At 44.7% G+C, this 17,665-nt stretch overlaps 1 protein-coding gene across 2 annotated transcripts in view; it reads left to right on the plus strand.

Annotated features, from left to right (window-relative positions):
* Positions 1-17,665, plus strand: part of EXPH5 (exophilin 5) — a 139,335-nt gene that overhangs the window by 112,054 nt on the left and 9,616 nt on the right. For both annotated transcript variants that reach the window (XM_040340570.1, XM_040340571.1), the window contains 2 exons: positions 8,651-8,711; positions 11,273-11,393. In XM_040340570.1, coding sequence (XP_040196504.1) covers positions 8,651-8,711; positions 11,273-11,393 — 182 coding nt within the window. The remainder of the gene's footprint in view (positions 1-8,650; positions 8,712-11,272; positions 11,394-17,665) is intronic.

A 17,665-nucleotide genomic window follows, 5' to 3' on the forward strand; every position in this document is an offset into this window, starting at 1 on the left:
CCATGGACTGTAAACAATGCTCTGTTTTATGAGTCAGCATCAAATGCTGGATAATTGTATATTCTATTTCGTGTTTAATTGCCATATAAGCATAGGATTGGCTCACTACCAACTCTTTTGATTTTATGTTCAGTGACATATTCATTAGAGCATGGTTGAGTTTGTTACACTCCTGTATTCTCAGTTTGATACACCTATGCAGTTCTGCATTCTTGCAATATATATAGTTACTTAGGCACTAGGTGGAACCGTAATGGTAAATGTAGATGAACCGTGACCTGACTTTCCAGCGAAGAGCTGTCTCCACCTTTCTCATCTTTTGGCTCTTGAAAAAGATCAAGTAGATTCCACCAAAACACCTGGCAGGGGACAGTAAGTTTGTGCTTGTGCCGTCTTATCCAACTGATTAGCTATACATGCAAGAAGGTGACTAGTACTCTTCCTCATTACTTGCTATGAGCCGATGCAGGGACAGACTTCATTGGCTTGTAAATTGATCCCTGTGTTATTGTCCAATAGGATTTTGGGCTGGAGCTATGTTTCAGTTTAGAGGATGCAGTGGTGTAGAGTCTTGTTGCGTATTGGAGTGCTGGGTTCTCCCATTCCCATAGAACAGTGAAGAAGCTCCACAGACCACCATAGTGTGTGATCAGAAAACAGAAACTGGCTTGATTGCATTTGGAAATGTGTGTTTACTTGTTCCATGTAACTGACTTTGCATTAGCAGGGTCTGATTTACCACCTGGCACAGTAGGCACTGGCTTATAGGCAGTAGAGTCCAATTTCTATATATTTTTTTGTTATAAACCATACATTTTTTTACTTATTAGTAGGAATTTTATACACGCTCAGTAGCTATTTTATACACGCTCAGTAGTGTGTATAATACATGTTTAAACACAATTACTACACCCACATTTGATGTATATACAGAACACAAGTGCTTATGAATCAACAGCATATAAATTCAAACAAATATTTTTTTGTGAAAGTATTTTTTGGAACACATTATTATGGACTTTATTTTTCACCCAAAATTTTTTTTGAGTTTATATGCTGTTGATTCCGAAGCACTTTGCACTTTAAAGGGACATTAAAGGTTCCTAAAGGTACTTACCTCCACTGTGCAGCTCGCTTTGCACACAGTGGCCCCGATCCTAGTCTTCTGGGGTCCCTCAGCGGCTGTCTCGGCTCTTTCCTGCAAGAACTAACCCCCTTCATGGGAGCCCACAGACTGTATCACTTGGCCCCGCCCCCCCAGTCATTGGATGTGATGACAGCAGCCCGAGTGTAAACCACCACTTCATGTACATGATGCATATATAGAACCTGAAATTTAAATTAACAACAATAACCAAACTAAGCTAATAGAAAAAAAAATAAAACAAATGACAATGAAGCCATAGATGGGATATTGTTTTAGGGGTAAGGGTACCAACACTGACATAAGCAGTTGCTCTCCCCTACTGAGTGAGTGAAGAACTTATATAGCGCAGCACATGCAAATTAAATCGCCTCTGGGCGCTCGTTGTTCCTGTCTCTTTTGATATCAAAAGAGATGAGTTTTGATCTTTCTTCTAAAGGCCAAGTGATTCTCCTCCAACCGAATGCTGGTTGGTAAAGCATTCCATAGTCTGGGACCTTGGAGCTCTCCTTTGGACTTGTATCTGGTTTTGGGTATCTGGAGCAGATTTTGGTTGGTGGATCGCAGAACACGATTGGGGTTGTGAGCTTTTATTTTTCCGCATAGATATTGGGGGGCCTTCCCATGGATGCACAATGTACTGTAAGCTGAAGTGTTCTGCGTATTGTTGCTGCAGACATGAAGGAATGTGCACACAATGTAATGAACATGTTTTGTGTTTAGGGTGTCTGCGTTGCCTGGTGATCACAGTCATCTGCTCTATGACTTGGCTCTTGATTTCTATGCACATGGCGATCAATACGTACTTTAGCAAGTAAGAACCTGATCACCAAGGTGACTGACAAGCTGCAAAGCGTCCGTGCCTTTCCCTCCAGAAAAACGTAATAATTATAAGAAAATAAGTTGTGGCGTGCTGGAAGGCAGGGAAGGACAGTATTACCATCCACTCTCTGATTTCTTGTCTGAGCTTTGGCTTCACTTCCTACAGATTAGTTTGTGGATAAAAAGGAATTCTGTATATGCTAGTTGTACCTTTCTGAATAAACACATTTTGATAGATTTTTTGTATTTATTTTTTGCTAAAATACCTAGAACCCCAAACACGAATATATTATTCCTCAAGGGGAAACCCTAATATATATATATATATATATATATATATATATATATATATATATAAGGTTTCCCCTTGAGGAATAAGGCTAGGACTCAGGAATTGGAATAGGGACCTCCCCCAGAGGTCAAAGGTGGGTTCCCAGAGGTCAATGGTCACGAGGCATGGCTGACCCACCCCCATCAAAGTGTACTGCCTACCCCCAACTAAGTCGGGGAATGAACAAGTCGGGGAAAGTGTGATAATAATTTGTATTATTATTTTTTTAACGCAGAGGCCATAGAGAATAAAATAGTGGTCGTGAATTTTTCTTTTATGTCACACGGTGTTTGCGCATCGATTTTTTTTCAAATGCATTTTTTTTTGTAAAATATGAATGATGTTACACCGAGAAAATAGATACCCAACATGTCATGCTTTAAAATTGTGCACACTCATGGAATGGAACCAAGCTATGGTACTTAAAAATCTCCATAAGCGACACTTTAAAATTTCCTACAAGTTACCAGTTTAGAGTTAGAGGAGATCTAGTGCTAAACGTATTGCTCTCACTCTGACATTCATGGCAATACCTCACATGTGTGGTTTTAACACTGTTTACATATGTGGGTGTGACTTGCATATGCTTTCATCACTGCACGCGAGCACAGGGGGGGGGGGGAGACAAGGATAGTTTGACCTTTTTTTGTTTACAATTTATGATATTACTTTTATTTTTACATTGTCCCTTTTTAGATTTTTTTTTTTTCATTACTTTTATTCCTATCACAACGAATATAAACGTTGCTTGTGATAGAAATAAGCAGTGGCAGGTTCTCTTTATGGAGATCTCTCCTCTACAATGTAAAGCATTAATACATTTTTTTTTTTGATCTAGTGCTTTAAAAAAAAAAAAAAAAGCCTTATTTATATTGGGTGATATTTTTAGGTGAGGTTGGTGATGTAGCTCAGGGCAGACACGGAGTGGTTGATAAGGTGGGTGAGTCTGTTAGCAGCATTCATGATAGAAGGGTCTCTAAATTTGTATCATTGCTTCAACAGTTGTCTCCTTCTCTTGCTGATGGTTTTGTAGCCCATTCCAGCCTTGTGCACTTCTACAATCTTGTCCTTTTGACAGCTCTTTGGTTTTGCACATGATCGTGGACAGGTGTTTATTATACACATAACGAGTTGTCGTTCGGATAAGGTGACCAGATTTTTCTGGCAAATGGGGTAAACTATTTTATAATCCTATTTTATAGAGGTTGGTGATATGTAAAGGAGAGGGGGCGCGGAGTGTATGGAGGTGGGTGGTATGTACAGGAGAGGGGTGCTGAGTGTATGCAGGTGGGTGGTATGTACAGAAAAATGTGTATATCTAGGGCGCTCCAAGAATTTGAATCCTGACAGATGAAGTCTGTGTTGGAGAGGGTAGCAAATCTTCACACACTTTAGGCAGCACTCAGGGAGACGAGCAATCTCTAATGGGAACAGAAAAACAAACAAGGTGCCTCTAAGTGCAGAAATATAAAACTTCTAATATCCCCTAAAGGGGTTAAAAAAAGGACTGTTCAAAATGTTTGTGTTCGATTAATGATTTTTTTTAAATCGATTAATCGACTAATTTCGATTAATTATAACGCACATACAGATCCAGCTAGTTTTAGCTGATCTCCTCCTTGCAGGCTGATTCCCAGTGCAGCTTCCAACCACTGGAAAAATGGATAGCAGCAGTGGCGGCTGGTGCTCAAAATTTTTGGGGGGGCGCAAAGGAAAAAAAAATGTGCAGTCTCACTGTGCCCAAACGCAGCCACTGTTACATGCCATCAAACGCAGCCACTGTTACATGCCATCAAACGCAGCCACTGTGCCATCAATTTGCACCACTGTGCCATGCCATCAAATGCAGCCACTGTGCCATCAATTCGCACCACTGTGCCATGCCATTAAACGCAGTCACTGTGCCATGCCATCAAATGCAGTCACTGTGCCATCAATTCGCACCACTGTGCCATGCCATTAAACGCAGTCACTGTGCCATGCCATCAAATGCAGTCACTGTGCCATCAATTCGCACCACTGTGCCATGCCATTAAACGCAGTCACTGTGCCATGCCATCAAATGCAGTCACTGTGCCATCAATTTGCACCACTGTGCCATGCCATTAAACGCAGTCACTGTGCCATCCATTGTCACCACTGTGCCATGCCATTAAACGCAGCCACTGTGCCATACATTGTCACCACTGTGCCATGCCATTAAACGCAGCCACTGTGCCATACATTGTCACCACTGTGCCATACATTGTCACCACTGTGCCATGCCATTAAACGCAGCCACTGTGCCCTTTAATAGTCGCCGCTGTGCCAATTGTCCCCACTGTGCCCTGTAAATTGCTTTCTCCCCCCCCCCCCCTGCCCGGCACTTACCTTTACTGGTTTTAGGCATCCACGTCCCACGATGTCTTCTCCCGCCCTCGATGACTGACAGGCATCTCAGCCAATCAGGTTACTGGTAGCCAGAACCGGCCAACCTGATTGGCTGAGACGCCTGTCATCTTATTCAAGGGTCTGTGCGCTCCGAGAATAAGCTTCCGGGACCCAAGGGCTGTATTGGGAAAGCCTATCAGAGCTGTTGGCTTTGATAGACATTTCCGTACAGCCAACCAGCTGGCGTTATTCAGATGGCCGGACATTGAGCGCCGACCATCTGAATAACAGCGGCAGCGGCGAAAATAACATAGACTCGTGCAATGCATGAATCTATGTTATTTGACTCAGTGGCGGTGAGAGCCAGAGGGGGCGGCGCTCCAGCGCCCTCTATGGACGAACCGCCACTGGATAGCAGGATACAAAAAACACACAAAGGCAGCGCTCGATGGGAATAACATTAAAACTTTTATAGTCTTCAAGTAGGTAACAAAATAAATATTGCACTGGAGATAAAATCGATGTAGCTACATAAACTGTAAAAATGGTGCGAGTAATACCAAACGGTAGCAAAAGCAGTCATAAAAACATGTAGCTAAGTATGATACTGGTATAAAAATGTGTACAAAAATGCCACTGCTGAATCTAGATGAGGAGAGGTTAACATCAGTCCGTTGGCATGTAGATGTCCCATGAAGGGAACTATCACAACTCCCAGTGGATGGCTGTAGAATCCCAGGTTGATAGAGGGAAGTGTAACAGCCCTTGTGTGTGGCAGATAGTAAGGTCCCGCCGGCATGCAGATATGAAGGCACAGCAAAGGAGCCCTTCAGATGGACACGGCAAGCCCCGCCGGTGTCCGTAACGTCACCGGATCTCCGACGGAACTCCCTGAAGGCCCGGAAGCCGGCGGAGAGGTGAGTACCAAGCAGGTAAGTGTGTCCAGAAGATGTTCCAGTGGCAGGGCAGTCCCAGTCTGATGATAAAGCTTCCAGGGAAGTCCACAAGATAACAGCCAATTTGTGCTGTGAGTGTTTAGGGAACACAATGGTGATGGAGCCTGGGGATGATGTCCGAGGAAGCGAGACAAAAACCAGCATGGAACACAAACAGAAAGAGGGCAGGAAGTGTGTCATAGAGGCGGGACGGGTTTCGGAACAGCTCATGTACAGGAGAGGGGTGCAGAGTGTCCGGAGGTGGGTGGTATGTACAGGAGAGCGGTGCAGAGTGTACAGAGGTGGGTGGTATGTACAGGAGAGGGGTGTATGGTGTGGTATGTACAGGAGAGGGGTGCGGAATGTATGCCGGTGGGTGGTATGTGCAGCAGAGGGGTGCGGAGTGTACAGTATATATGGATGGTGTATGGGGAGTGAGGACTGTATATGTATATGGGGGGGGTGAAGACTGTATGGATGAATGGTGTATGATATACACAATACCCCAAACACTTATTGTACAAGTCTCCCAGTGAGATTTCTGCAGTTTTTAAGAGAGAAGCAGGTAACATGGAGGCTCCGCCTGCAACCCCATCTCTGTGTGCCTTCTGCAGCCAGAGCCCAAAGCAAAATGGGGGCTCAGTCTCCGTGTCCATCTGCGCATGGAGGCGCCGAGTGCAAGGGGTAGATGGGGAGAGAGAGATTTTGGCCAGCAGGAGCGGAAATGCCCGAGGAGACACTGTCCGGGTTACAGGCGGCTAGAGACATGTCTCGCAAACTGGACAGGTGGCAACTCTAATGCTGCGTACACATGGTTGGAATTTCCGACAACAAATGTTCGATGTGAGCTTTTGGACGGATATTCCGACTGTGTGTATGCTCCAACTGACATTTGCTGTCGTGATTTCCGGCAACAAATAATTTGAGAGCTGGTTCTCAATTTTTCCGACCAACAAAAGTTCCTGTCGGAAATTCTGATTGTCTGTATGCAATTCCTGCGCATGCTCGGAATCATTGAACTTAATTTTTTTCTTGGCTCTTCGTAGTGTTGTATGTCACCGCGTTCTTGACATTCGGAAATTTCAGACAACATTTGTGTGACCTTGTTTAAGCCAACATTCCGTTAGAAAAAAATCTGCGGTTTTGTTGTCGGAATGTCCGATCGTGTGTATGCTGCATTAGTCCGCCCCTGCAATCTGGGGACAAAACTGGGGACAGATAGGCTTCCAGGGACAGGGTCCTCAGCCAGGGGACTGTCCCCCAGAAAGTGGGGACGTATGGTCACCCTACGTTGGGGACACCTTCTTAAAGCGGGAGTTTACCCGGAAAAAAAAATTTAACATTAGATTTAGGCTAATTAAGGGGAGCAGAAACGGGTATTTTTTTTTAAATCAATGCCGTACTTACCGTTTTTGAGATAGATGTTTTCCCGCTGCTTCCGGGTATGATCTTCGGGACTGGGCATTCCTATTTGATTGACAGCCTTCCGACGGTCGCATACAGCGCGTCACCAGTTGCCGAAAGAAGCCAAACGTCGGTGTGGCTCTATACGGCGCCTGCGCACAGACGTTCGGCTACTTTCGGAAACTTGTGAAACGCTGTATGCGACGGTCAGAAGGCTGTCAATCAAATAGGAACGCCCAGTCCTGCAGCCCATACCCGGAAGCGGCAGGAGAACATCTTTCTCTACAACGGTAAGTACGGCATTGATTTTAAAAAAAATACCCGTTTCTGCTCCCCTTAATTAGCCTAAATCTAATGTTAAGAATTTATATTTTGGGTGAACCTCCACTTTAAATTGACAGGACTAATCTGTGTACTACATGTGCACATACTGAAGCCAGTCTGTGGGAGCCAGAACTATTGTTGGTTGGTAGGGGATGTAATACTTATGGAACTGCAACTCAATTTATAACATTTGTATTGTGTGTTTTTTGTGGATTTGTGGTTGATATTCTGTCTGTATAATTTATTTGTAAATGGGCAAACATACAAAATCTGCAGGGGATCAAATAATTATTTTCACCACTGTATTCCTTGCATTCATCCTGCATTTCCCAGCTTCTGCTGTACAACATTTAAACAGCATGGAGGTGCTTGTGGTATGTTCTCTGTATCCCATAGTTCAAACCTATGCCTGTACTTTGAAGGCGCTTGCGCATGTATTGCTATCACTATATAGACCTCCCTCCTACATATCCATATGGAAGAGTTACACGCCTTTACTGTCTTGTTTCTATAAATCTTATGCCCTGTACACACGACCGGTTTTCCAAAACCCGCCGTTTTTCCCGAAGTGATTCCTCTCAAGCCTGCCTTGCATACACACGTTCAGTCCAAAAAAACGCTTGACCAAAGCGCGGTGACGTCCAACACGTACAATGGCGCTATAAAGGGGACATTCCATTCAAATGGCGCCACCCTTTGGGCTGCTTTTGCTGATCCTCATGTTAGTAAAAGTTTGGTGAGAGACGATTCGCTCCTTCATGCTTTTCAGTCCGTTACAGCATGACGAATGTGCTATCTCCATTACGAACGCTAGTTTTACCAGAAAGAGTGCTCCCGTCTCATACTTGATTCTGAGCAGGCACATTATTTTTCCCTTCGGAAAAGCATACACACAAGCGTTTTTTGCAACGAGAAAAAGACTGACGGGAAAAAGGTTCGAATTTTTTTGCGGGCAGTTTTCTCGGCGGAAAAACTGCTATGGAGCATTTCCCAACCAATTAAAAAATGGCAGTTTTCTCGTCGGGAAAACCGGTCGTGTGTACAAGGCATTAGTCTGTACTACTAATAATTTAGGAAACACAATGTCAAAAGCACATGTGTATGAGCTTGAGTAGTCATGTTATAGTGATAAATACTTCTTGGAGCTCCTCAGTGTTGTTCAACTCTGGAGGACATTTTATTATATAAAACTGGTGTTATGTAATTGCTTTGTACTATTTGATAAGGTTGACTGGCTTTTGTTACACTGCTTTTTTTCATACCAGGGTCTTTTTATGGTATATGAAAAATCATCATAATGAGGTCTCTTTTTCCCTGTAGATTCAACATCTTCTCAACCTTGAACCGGCCACCTCCAAACACTGAGCCAGTGAAAAAGAAGGTGGGTGAGGTTGCTAGAGATTCTACCACAATTAGCTGAATTCCATCAGGTGAAGTGTTTGTGACTATTATTGTAGGCCTCACATATGAAGCACTTTAAAGAAGTGTTTCAGTTTCCTCCATGCCATCAGGTATCTCTTCTCTTCACTAAGAAATTGAAAGGGAAATTGAAAGGGTGACCTGTTGATAGGGGAAAAACAGGGACATATCACCATAGAGTTGCTTCATACATGAGGACCGGTATTGTAAGGTGGCTGATTTTACAGTTTTCTTCGTTTTGAAATGCCTCTAGGTCATTGATGGGCATTTCCATATTATAGGTGGAATTAGAGATCTAGATGTGACACAGAATGTATAGCCTACACTTTTAATGTTCCTGCTCCTCAAGTCGGGAAAGTCCCATTGCAGTCTACTAGGGAACCTGTGTGACTTCTGCACCTGCAAGGCAAAAAGACAGAACAGTTGCCCGCAGGCAGTGAAGTTCAATAGGGCCTACAGCCATTAATTGGGGTATATAAAACACATAACCGACATAGACACTAAGGGGGTTATTTACTAAAGGCAAATCCACTTTGCACTGCAAGTGCAAACTACACTTGAAATTGCACTGAAAGTGCACTTGGAAGTGCAGTCGCTGTAAATCTGAGGGGTAGATCTGAAATGAGGGGAAGCTCTGCTGATTTTATCATCCAATCATGTGCAAGCTAAAATGCTTTTTTTTTCCTTGCATGTCCCCCTCGGATCTACAGCCACTGCACTTCCAAGTGCACTTTCAGTGTAATTTCAAGTGCACTTTGCACTTGTAGTGCAAAGTGGATTTGCCTTTAGTAAATAACCCCCTAGGGCTCATGCACACTGCATCTCAAAGAAGTTGCTCCTAGAGCATTGGTTCTCAACCTGGAGGTCGGGACCCCCTCGGGGGTCAAATGATAATTTACCAGGGGTCACCGAATCCTGGGCTGTTCCTGAAGCCCGCATCACTCACCTCCTGCATTTTTGCAGCCACCCAGCAGGGCTATTGCTGGAGCATGTGGCCACCCATCTGGGCTGTTCCTGGAGCCCGCAGCTGCCCACTCAGCCTCTTCGCAGGTGCCCATTCAGTTTACGGCATGGCTGGGGGGGGTCAAAGACTAGAGGTCAGCTGACTGGTAAGGAATGTGAAGTGGGAGGGGCTGGAGGAGACCCTATCTCCTGATTTCAGCATAGGTGTCACTGCTACGATACACCACAGAGCTGGAGACACAGTGAAGCCGGAGACAGTGAGTGACACTACCTGCGATTATAGTTGCCATTAAAAGGACTCAGGGAGCGCTAAATGTCTGTGGGTTAGGGGCGTAAATTACTTGTCTTGCCTTGGGTGCTGACAACCCACGCTACGAAAATAATTTTACTTTTAGGGGTCCCCACAACTTGGGAAATTTTATCAATGGGTCACGGCCCTAGAAGGTTGAGAACCACTGTCCTAGAGGGTTTTGAGCTCTCATTTTTTTTCTGCATGGAAACTCTCCTCCATGTTAGCCAATGTGTCCATGCACACTATGGTTTTATTCAGGAGTTTAGAGGCATATTAGCTTACAGGCAGAAAACCCCCACCAAACTTGCATTTTTGAGAGGAGCTTTGGAGTAGTAAAAAAAGCATGAAACACACACAAAAAAATGAAAAAATTAGCTGAGGGGAAGGTTTGTGGAAAAAGCCCACAAAAATGCAACAATTCCCTTCAAGCTTATAGTGGTGAATGATATACTGTATCTATAAAGAAGGATCTTGGTGAATAATATATCCACTTTAGCTCCAGGCCTTTTCTGGCACTTATTGTTTACATGTAGCAATCAGTATTTTTTTTCTTTTTACCACTTCAGAATTAGAGAGGAGGTCTAGTGCTAGAATTACTGCCCATGATCTAACGTTCACGGTGATACCACGCTCATGTGGGACAATCGCTGTTTTAATGCGTGCGGGACTGACTCATGCCTTTAGCTTTGCACGCGGGGGGATAGGGGCACTTTACAATTTTTTTAATTATTTATTTTTACACTTTTGCTGTAATTTATTTTTTTAGCACTTTTATTGTTGTCACAAGGCATGTAAACATCCTTGTCACAGTAATAGGCATGTAATAGAATATGGAGAGATCTGTGGTCTATTCTAGATTGTAAGCTCTAACGAGCAGGGCCCTCTGATCCCTCCTGTATTGAATTGTATTGTGACTGTACTGTCTTCCCTGATGTAAAGCGCTGCGCAAACTGTTGGCGCTATATAAATCCTGTATACTAATAATAAGACTATGGTGTCTGAACATTAAGGCGAGGTTCACACTGGTGCCATCAGATTTTGATCCAATTTTAGGTGCAATTATATAGTGCAACTTGGAAATGGCTTGAATATGCTATAGGGCAAAAATCACGCTGGAATCGCAGTAGTACAAGAACCTTTTCCAAAATCACGCCATGCTTAGTTGTATTGATGTGAATGGACATCATTAAAAACAATGTGATTTCCATTGTCATGTGATTCTGTGACTGATTTTTTTTCATGTTTCCTTTTATATTTTTTTATTGCAGTTTGAAATCTACCAGTCAGCAAGAAGCGTAAAACAGATCGCTGGCTTTTTTGAGTCCCAACAGAAAAAAGTGAATCAAAATATCCCATCTGATGTGCAGCTGCAGAGAGAAGCTTTCCAAGGTAAGGAGGGGCCCATTTTCACATCTGCTGTTATAAAGAAAGTAGTTATGCGTTAGAAAACTGCAAATTGTTTATTATTTTACACCAAACTAGAGAATTCAGCTTGTACCAGCTTAGGTTGGAAACGCTTCCAGGGATAATGCTGCTAAGCAATTTTCACACAACATTATCTTTGGACTTCCGCCCTCTGGGAAAATGACAATACTGGCTTGTAAAAATGTGTTTTCAAATCTTCTTATTGAAAGCTTTATCATTTACAGATTTTTACAAGCAAGGTAACCCAAGAGCAATTGTTCTCAATCGGTCACTATTAAACACTGTTAATGGAAAAAAACACGCTAGTCTGAACAGTTTGGAACAGTCTAAAACCGACCATAGATGGTTAGAATCTTGTCAGGTTTCTGCTGAACCGGCCGAGATTGGAACCATCTATGGGCAGGCTGATTGTATCCAAGTCGATCCATCCAACCAGCATGTCGGATTTATATATGCAATTATTGCCAGCGCCAGTAGTAATTGCTGTGTTTTCAGGAAAGAAAGTTGCATCGCCTTAAGCTGTTAAACAGTGTTCAAGTGTTTGTAAAGTCACTATGTGACTTTACATGTATGCCATGCAGATATGCAGCCATTAACAATAGTGCAAGTGTTAGAAATGAAAAGGCTTAATACCGTTTCTGACACCGCAGCTGTGCGGTCACGTGACCCCCCTGTGTTGGCCAGCCTTGATCTATGGAGAGAAGTGGGAGGGGCCTGAGATTCCCCTGTGACGTCTGCCAGAAAAGGGCAGTCATCAAGGGGGACACCAGGGACTCTTGGAATGTGCAGGGGACACTGGTGACCAGAGACCACCTTCTGCAGAAAAAATACACTAAGGTAAGGGGGTGTTACTGATATGAGAAGGAACCTTCATATTGATGCCCCCTTAGATTATTGTATTCACTCCCCTCCTTGCATCATTGACCCCCCCTCAGACTGGCCTGGCGGCACTGTCACTGTCCTCTCAGGTGCACCCTGCAGGGCTCAGCAGTCAACTTCAGGTTGGTGGCTCTGGTTTTATTTTATAGTCTCCTCTCCACGGTCCACACACATCTGACTTCTCCCATGACCCCCATCTTGGCTGCGCTCCCACTCTTGACTCCTCTCCAGACTCCCTCGGAGACTGCAGACATGATATAAGACAAGCGATGGTCAGATGTTGTGGACATGATACAAGAAATGGTTAGAGGCTGCAGACATGATACAGGAGATGTCAGAGGCTGCGGGCATGATACACTGTGCCCATCGAATGCAGCCTCACTGTGCCCATCGAATGCAGCCTCACTGTGCCCATCGAATGCAGCCTCACTGTGCCCATCGAATGCAGCCTCACTGTGCCCATCGAATGCAGCCTCACTGTGCCCATCGAATGCAGCCTCACTGTGCCCATCGAATGCAGCCTCACTGTGCCCATCGAATGCAGCCTCACTGTGCCCATCCATGCAGCCCCACTGTGCCCGTTCATGCAGCTATACTGTGCCCATCAATAAGTCTCACTGTGCCCTTCCATGCAGCCTCACTGTGCCCTTCCATGCAGCCTCACTGTGCCCTTCCATGCAGCCTCACTGTGCCCTTCCATGCAGCCTCACTGTGCCCTTCCATGCAGCCTCACTGTGTCCTTCCATGCAGCCTCACTGTGTCCATCAATGCAGCGTCACTGTGTCCATCAATGCAGCGTCACTGTGTCCATCAATGCAGCGTCACTGTGTCTATGAATGCTTGTGTTATAGGCAGAACACTGTGTCTATTTCCTGCCATTAGATCAGTGTTCTGTCACACAAACTGGTCTAGGAGGAGGCGGGACTTTTGTCACAGCACGCTGAAGTACATTTCAGACTCCGCTCCTTGACACAGCGGGTGACCACTGTGCATGACATGTAAACAAGAGAGGCAGTTGAGCACTGCAACCACAGCTCAAAGCAGATCCAGGGCAGGCAGCCTACCGGGATCCGGTAGGCTGCCTGTCCTGGCAGAGACTGGCTCACTAACTTTGATTGACAGCAGTGGGAGCCAATGGCGCCACGCTGCTGTCTTAGCCAATGAGGAGGGTGCGTCCCAGACAGCCAAGTCTCTTGTGCAACATCACTGGATCTAGATGGACCTCGGGTAAGTATTAGGGGGGGGGGCTGCTGCACACAGAAGGCTTTTTATCTTAATGCATAGAATGCATTAAGATAAACCTTCTGCCTTTACAACCAAATCTACCTTGACATGAACCTCCCGCCATCCATTACAAAGTAGCCCTCAGACAGCAGCAGTAGGAGCCAACAGACAGAGGGGGAGAGCAGAAGAAACAGAGTTGATCATTTATGTGTTTGTTGCTGCTTTATTATTATTCAATCCGCATTCTATAGGTGTAGAGATGACTATGCTGTATTCTTTAAAGTGTATTATAGTCCCCCTTGCCCAGCCAGTCTTACACTCGCCTACGACTGATTCAGCAAAACACATTTTACCAGCCGACCCAGCGCATATTTTCCTATGGAAAATTAAGCTTTGTACACACGATGAGAATATCGGACAAATTATATATATATATATATATATATACCGTGTGTCCCCGAAAATAAGACATCGTCTTATATTTATTTTTTCTCAAGAAAACACACTATGGCTTATTTTCGGGGGATGTCTTATTTGTATTACCGGCAAGTATGGTACAACAATCTACATTTGTTTGTGTGGGGTGTGAGACTGTTGCTGGTCAGTGCTGGGGAGCAGCTTTACTTCTTCCCCTGAGGACAGAGCATCCTGCTCCTCACTTCACTGAGGAGACTTTTTACTTTCCCTTTCACAGACCGGGACCTGATAGGGGGAGCTGACCTTATTGATGGTGCTGCCGACACCTCTCCGGTCACCGTAGCAGCTGTCACGATGGAGCAGATAAGAAGGGCTGCACGACTTCTTTACAGCTCCTGAGCTGCTCACCAGTACAGTACGCCTATCACCTGTTTTTTACCGCTCTGCGCCGCTACGCATACGACACGCCCATCACTACGTCTTATTTTCGGGGATTCGACACGGCCATCACTACGTCTTATTTTCGGGGGAATGGCTTATATTTCGATCTTGCGTCGAAATCCCGCTACGGCTTATTTTCGGACTACGTCTTATTTTCGGGGAAATACGGTATATATATATATATATATATATATATATGTGTGTGTATATATTTTTTTTTTGCATGCTAGTCTCATATTTAAAACCAATTGGTTATGACCGAATACAACTTTGTAAGTGATGTAATGTGTTGTAATGTATTCTTTCATTTCTGAGCATAGGTGGTCTTGGTTTTCCGATTTATTATTTTTAATTTTTTGGATTTGTACTGTAATTTTTGTCTTTGTCCCTCTAAATACATTCAAATGAACTGTCATTATCGTCTCTCGAAAGATGTGTACTACCGATCAGATTATAGAACAATCGCTTTTTGATTTTTCTCATCGTGTGTACTAGGCATTAGTCTGAAGTATGATCTTGGGCCAGTTGAGATTTTGACAAGCCAGTGTGCAGTCTCATTGTATATACACTATATTACCAAAAGTATTGCGTCACCTGACTTTACATGCACTTTGAAGTGGTTGTAAATCGTTTGGGAGAACCTACAGGTAAGCCTAGATTAAGGCTTACCTGTAGGTGCTTGCAATATCTCCAAGACCGTGTCCTTCAATGGCGCATGCGCCATCTTGAAAGGGCACGCTGTGCCGTTTTAAGCCAGGGTCATGTCGTTAAAGGTGGCTCCCGCGTGCATGCAGGGGAGTGACGTCACGTGACTCCGGCCAGTCACAGAGCTGGAGTCTGCGGCCCCTGGAAGAAGAGGGGTGAAGAATGGATGCTCGCTGCCACGGAGAAGACAGTGATATTGCGGGCTTCACCTGCAGGTAAGTGTCACATAATGGGCTACTATGCGATGCATAGTAGTCCATTATGCTTTACATTTGCAGGGTGACATAGAGGAAGTAAACCCCATCAGGGTTTACTTCCTATTTAATGGCGTCTTAGTCTGTAGGATTCAATATTGAGTTGGCCCACACTTTTCAGCTATAAAAGGGTTAACTCTTCTGGGAAGGCTGTCCACAAGGTTTGGAGCGTTGTCTATAGTAATGTTTGACCATTCTTCCAGAAGCACATTTGGGAGGTCAGGCACTGATATGGACAAGAAGGCCTGGCTCGCAGTCTCCACTCTAATTCATCTCAAAGGTGTTCTATCGGGATGAGGTCAGGACTCAGGCCAGCCAAGTTCCTCCACCCCAAACTCACTCATCCATGTCTTTTATGGACCTTGCTTTGTGCACCGGTGCGCAATCATGTTGGAACAGGAAGGGACTATGCCCAAACTGTTCCCACAAAGTTGGGAGTATGAAATTGTCCAAAATGTCTTGGTATGCTGATGCCTTAAAGTGGTTGTAAACCCTTACAGGCCTATAATAAGGCTTACCTATAGCTACCCCGGATATCTCCTAAACCTGCACAGTTTAGGAGATATCCCCTGCATCAGCATGTGTAGTGTGCTATGCATATTAGCTCATTATGCTTTTGTCTTGCAGGTTTTTATTATTATTATTGTGGGTGTAAGAGTTCCCTTCACTGGAACCAAGGGGCCAAGTGCAACCCCTGAAAAACAACCCCACACCAAAATCCCTCTCCAACAAATGATTTGGACCAGTGTACAAATCGAGGTCCACAAAAGCATGGATGAGAGAGTTTGGGGTGAAGAAACTTGACTGGCCTGCAGAGTCTTGACCTCAACCTGATTAGAACACCTTTGAGATGAATTAGAGCAGAGACTGCGAGCCAGGCCTTCTCGTTCACATCAGTATCTGACCTCACAAATGTGCTTTCAGGTATCGTGGGCTCTGGCGCTTTGATTGGCCAGAGCTGCGATGACGTCACTCCCGCAAATGCGTGCAGAAGTGGCCCGTAACGGAACACTAGCTGAAGCAACGTGCAATGTGCCGTTGCTTCAGTGCGCATGTGCCAATGACGTCGGCACATGCTGATGCAGGGGATATCTCCTAAACCGTGCAGGTTTAGGAGATATCTGGGGCTTACCTATATTAAGGCTTACCTGTAGAAAAAGGTGGTCTGTAAGGCCCCGTACACACGGTCGGACAAAACCGATGAGAATGGACCGAGGTTCAGTTTCATCGGTCCAAACCGACTGTGTGTATAGCCCATCGGTGGGCTTCAAAACCGAACCGATGGACCGCTGCCCGATCGGTCCAAACCGATGGTTAGTACAGAAAAGCATCGTTTCAAAACCCGCGCATGCTCAGAATCAAGTCGACGCATGCTTGGAAGCATTGAACTTCGTTTTATTCAGCACGTCGTGTGTTTGACGTCACCGCGTTCTGACCCGATCGGATTTTGGAACGATGGTGTGTACACACATCAGACCATCAGGCCACTTCAGCGGTGAACTGATGAAAACGGTCCCTCGGACCATTCTCATCAGTTTGGAACGACCGTGTGTTCAAGGCCTTGGGGTTTACAACCACTTTAAGGCGTCGGCATACCAAGATATTTTGGACAATCAATTTCTTGCTCTCAACTTTGCCAACTTTGTGGGAAGAGTTTGGGGATGACCCCTTCCTGTTCCAACAAGACTGCGCACCTGTGCACAATGCAAGGTCCATAAAGACATGGATGAGCGAGGTTGGGGTGGAGGAACTTGACTGTCCTGAGTCCTGACCTCAACCCGATAGAAAACCTTTGGGATGAATTGGAGCGGAGACTGTGAGCCAGGCCTTCTCGTCCACTTCAGTGTCTGACCTCCCAAATGTGCTTCTGGAAGAATGTTCAAACATTGTGGATGGCCTTTCCAGAAGGGTTGAAGCTGCAAAGGGTGGGCCAACTCAATATTGAACACTACGGACTAAGACTGGGATGCCAATACAGTTCATGTGTTCGTGTGTAAAGGCAGGTGTCCCAATACTTTTGGCAATATAGTGTATCTCGCTGGTTTGGGAACTGCTGAGTGGAGGGCTGTAGGTGCAATTTTACCCTTGGGGAAAAAAGTAGTATCAGGTTTCTGGCTGTGCTGTATGGCAGAGGTGTATTAAGTACAAAATTGGCTGGACAGAATTGCACATCCTTTTTGCAGATTTGCTCACATGTATTTTGAGGTTTTCCTGGAACTCAGCTTAAATAGTTATTTGTACACTTTATTTAAATTTTTTTGCAATTGGAAATTTTTTTCCATCACATCTCCACCTTTTTCTCTAAGGATATGATTA

The sequence above is a fragment of the Rana temporaria genome, chromosome 2 (assembly GCF_905171775.1).
Source record: "Rana temporaria chromosome 2, aRanTem1.1, whole genome shotgun sequence".
Taxonomy (NCBI): domain Eukaryota; kingdom Metazoa; phylum Chordata; class Amphibia; order Anura; family Ranidae; genus Rana; species Rana temporaria.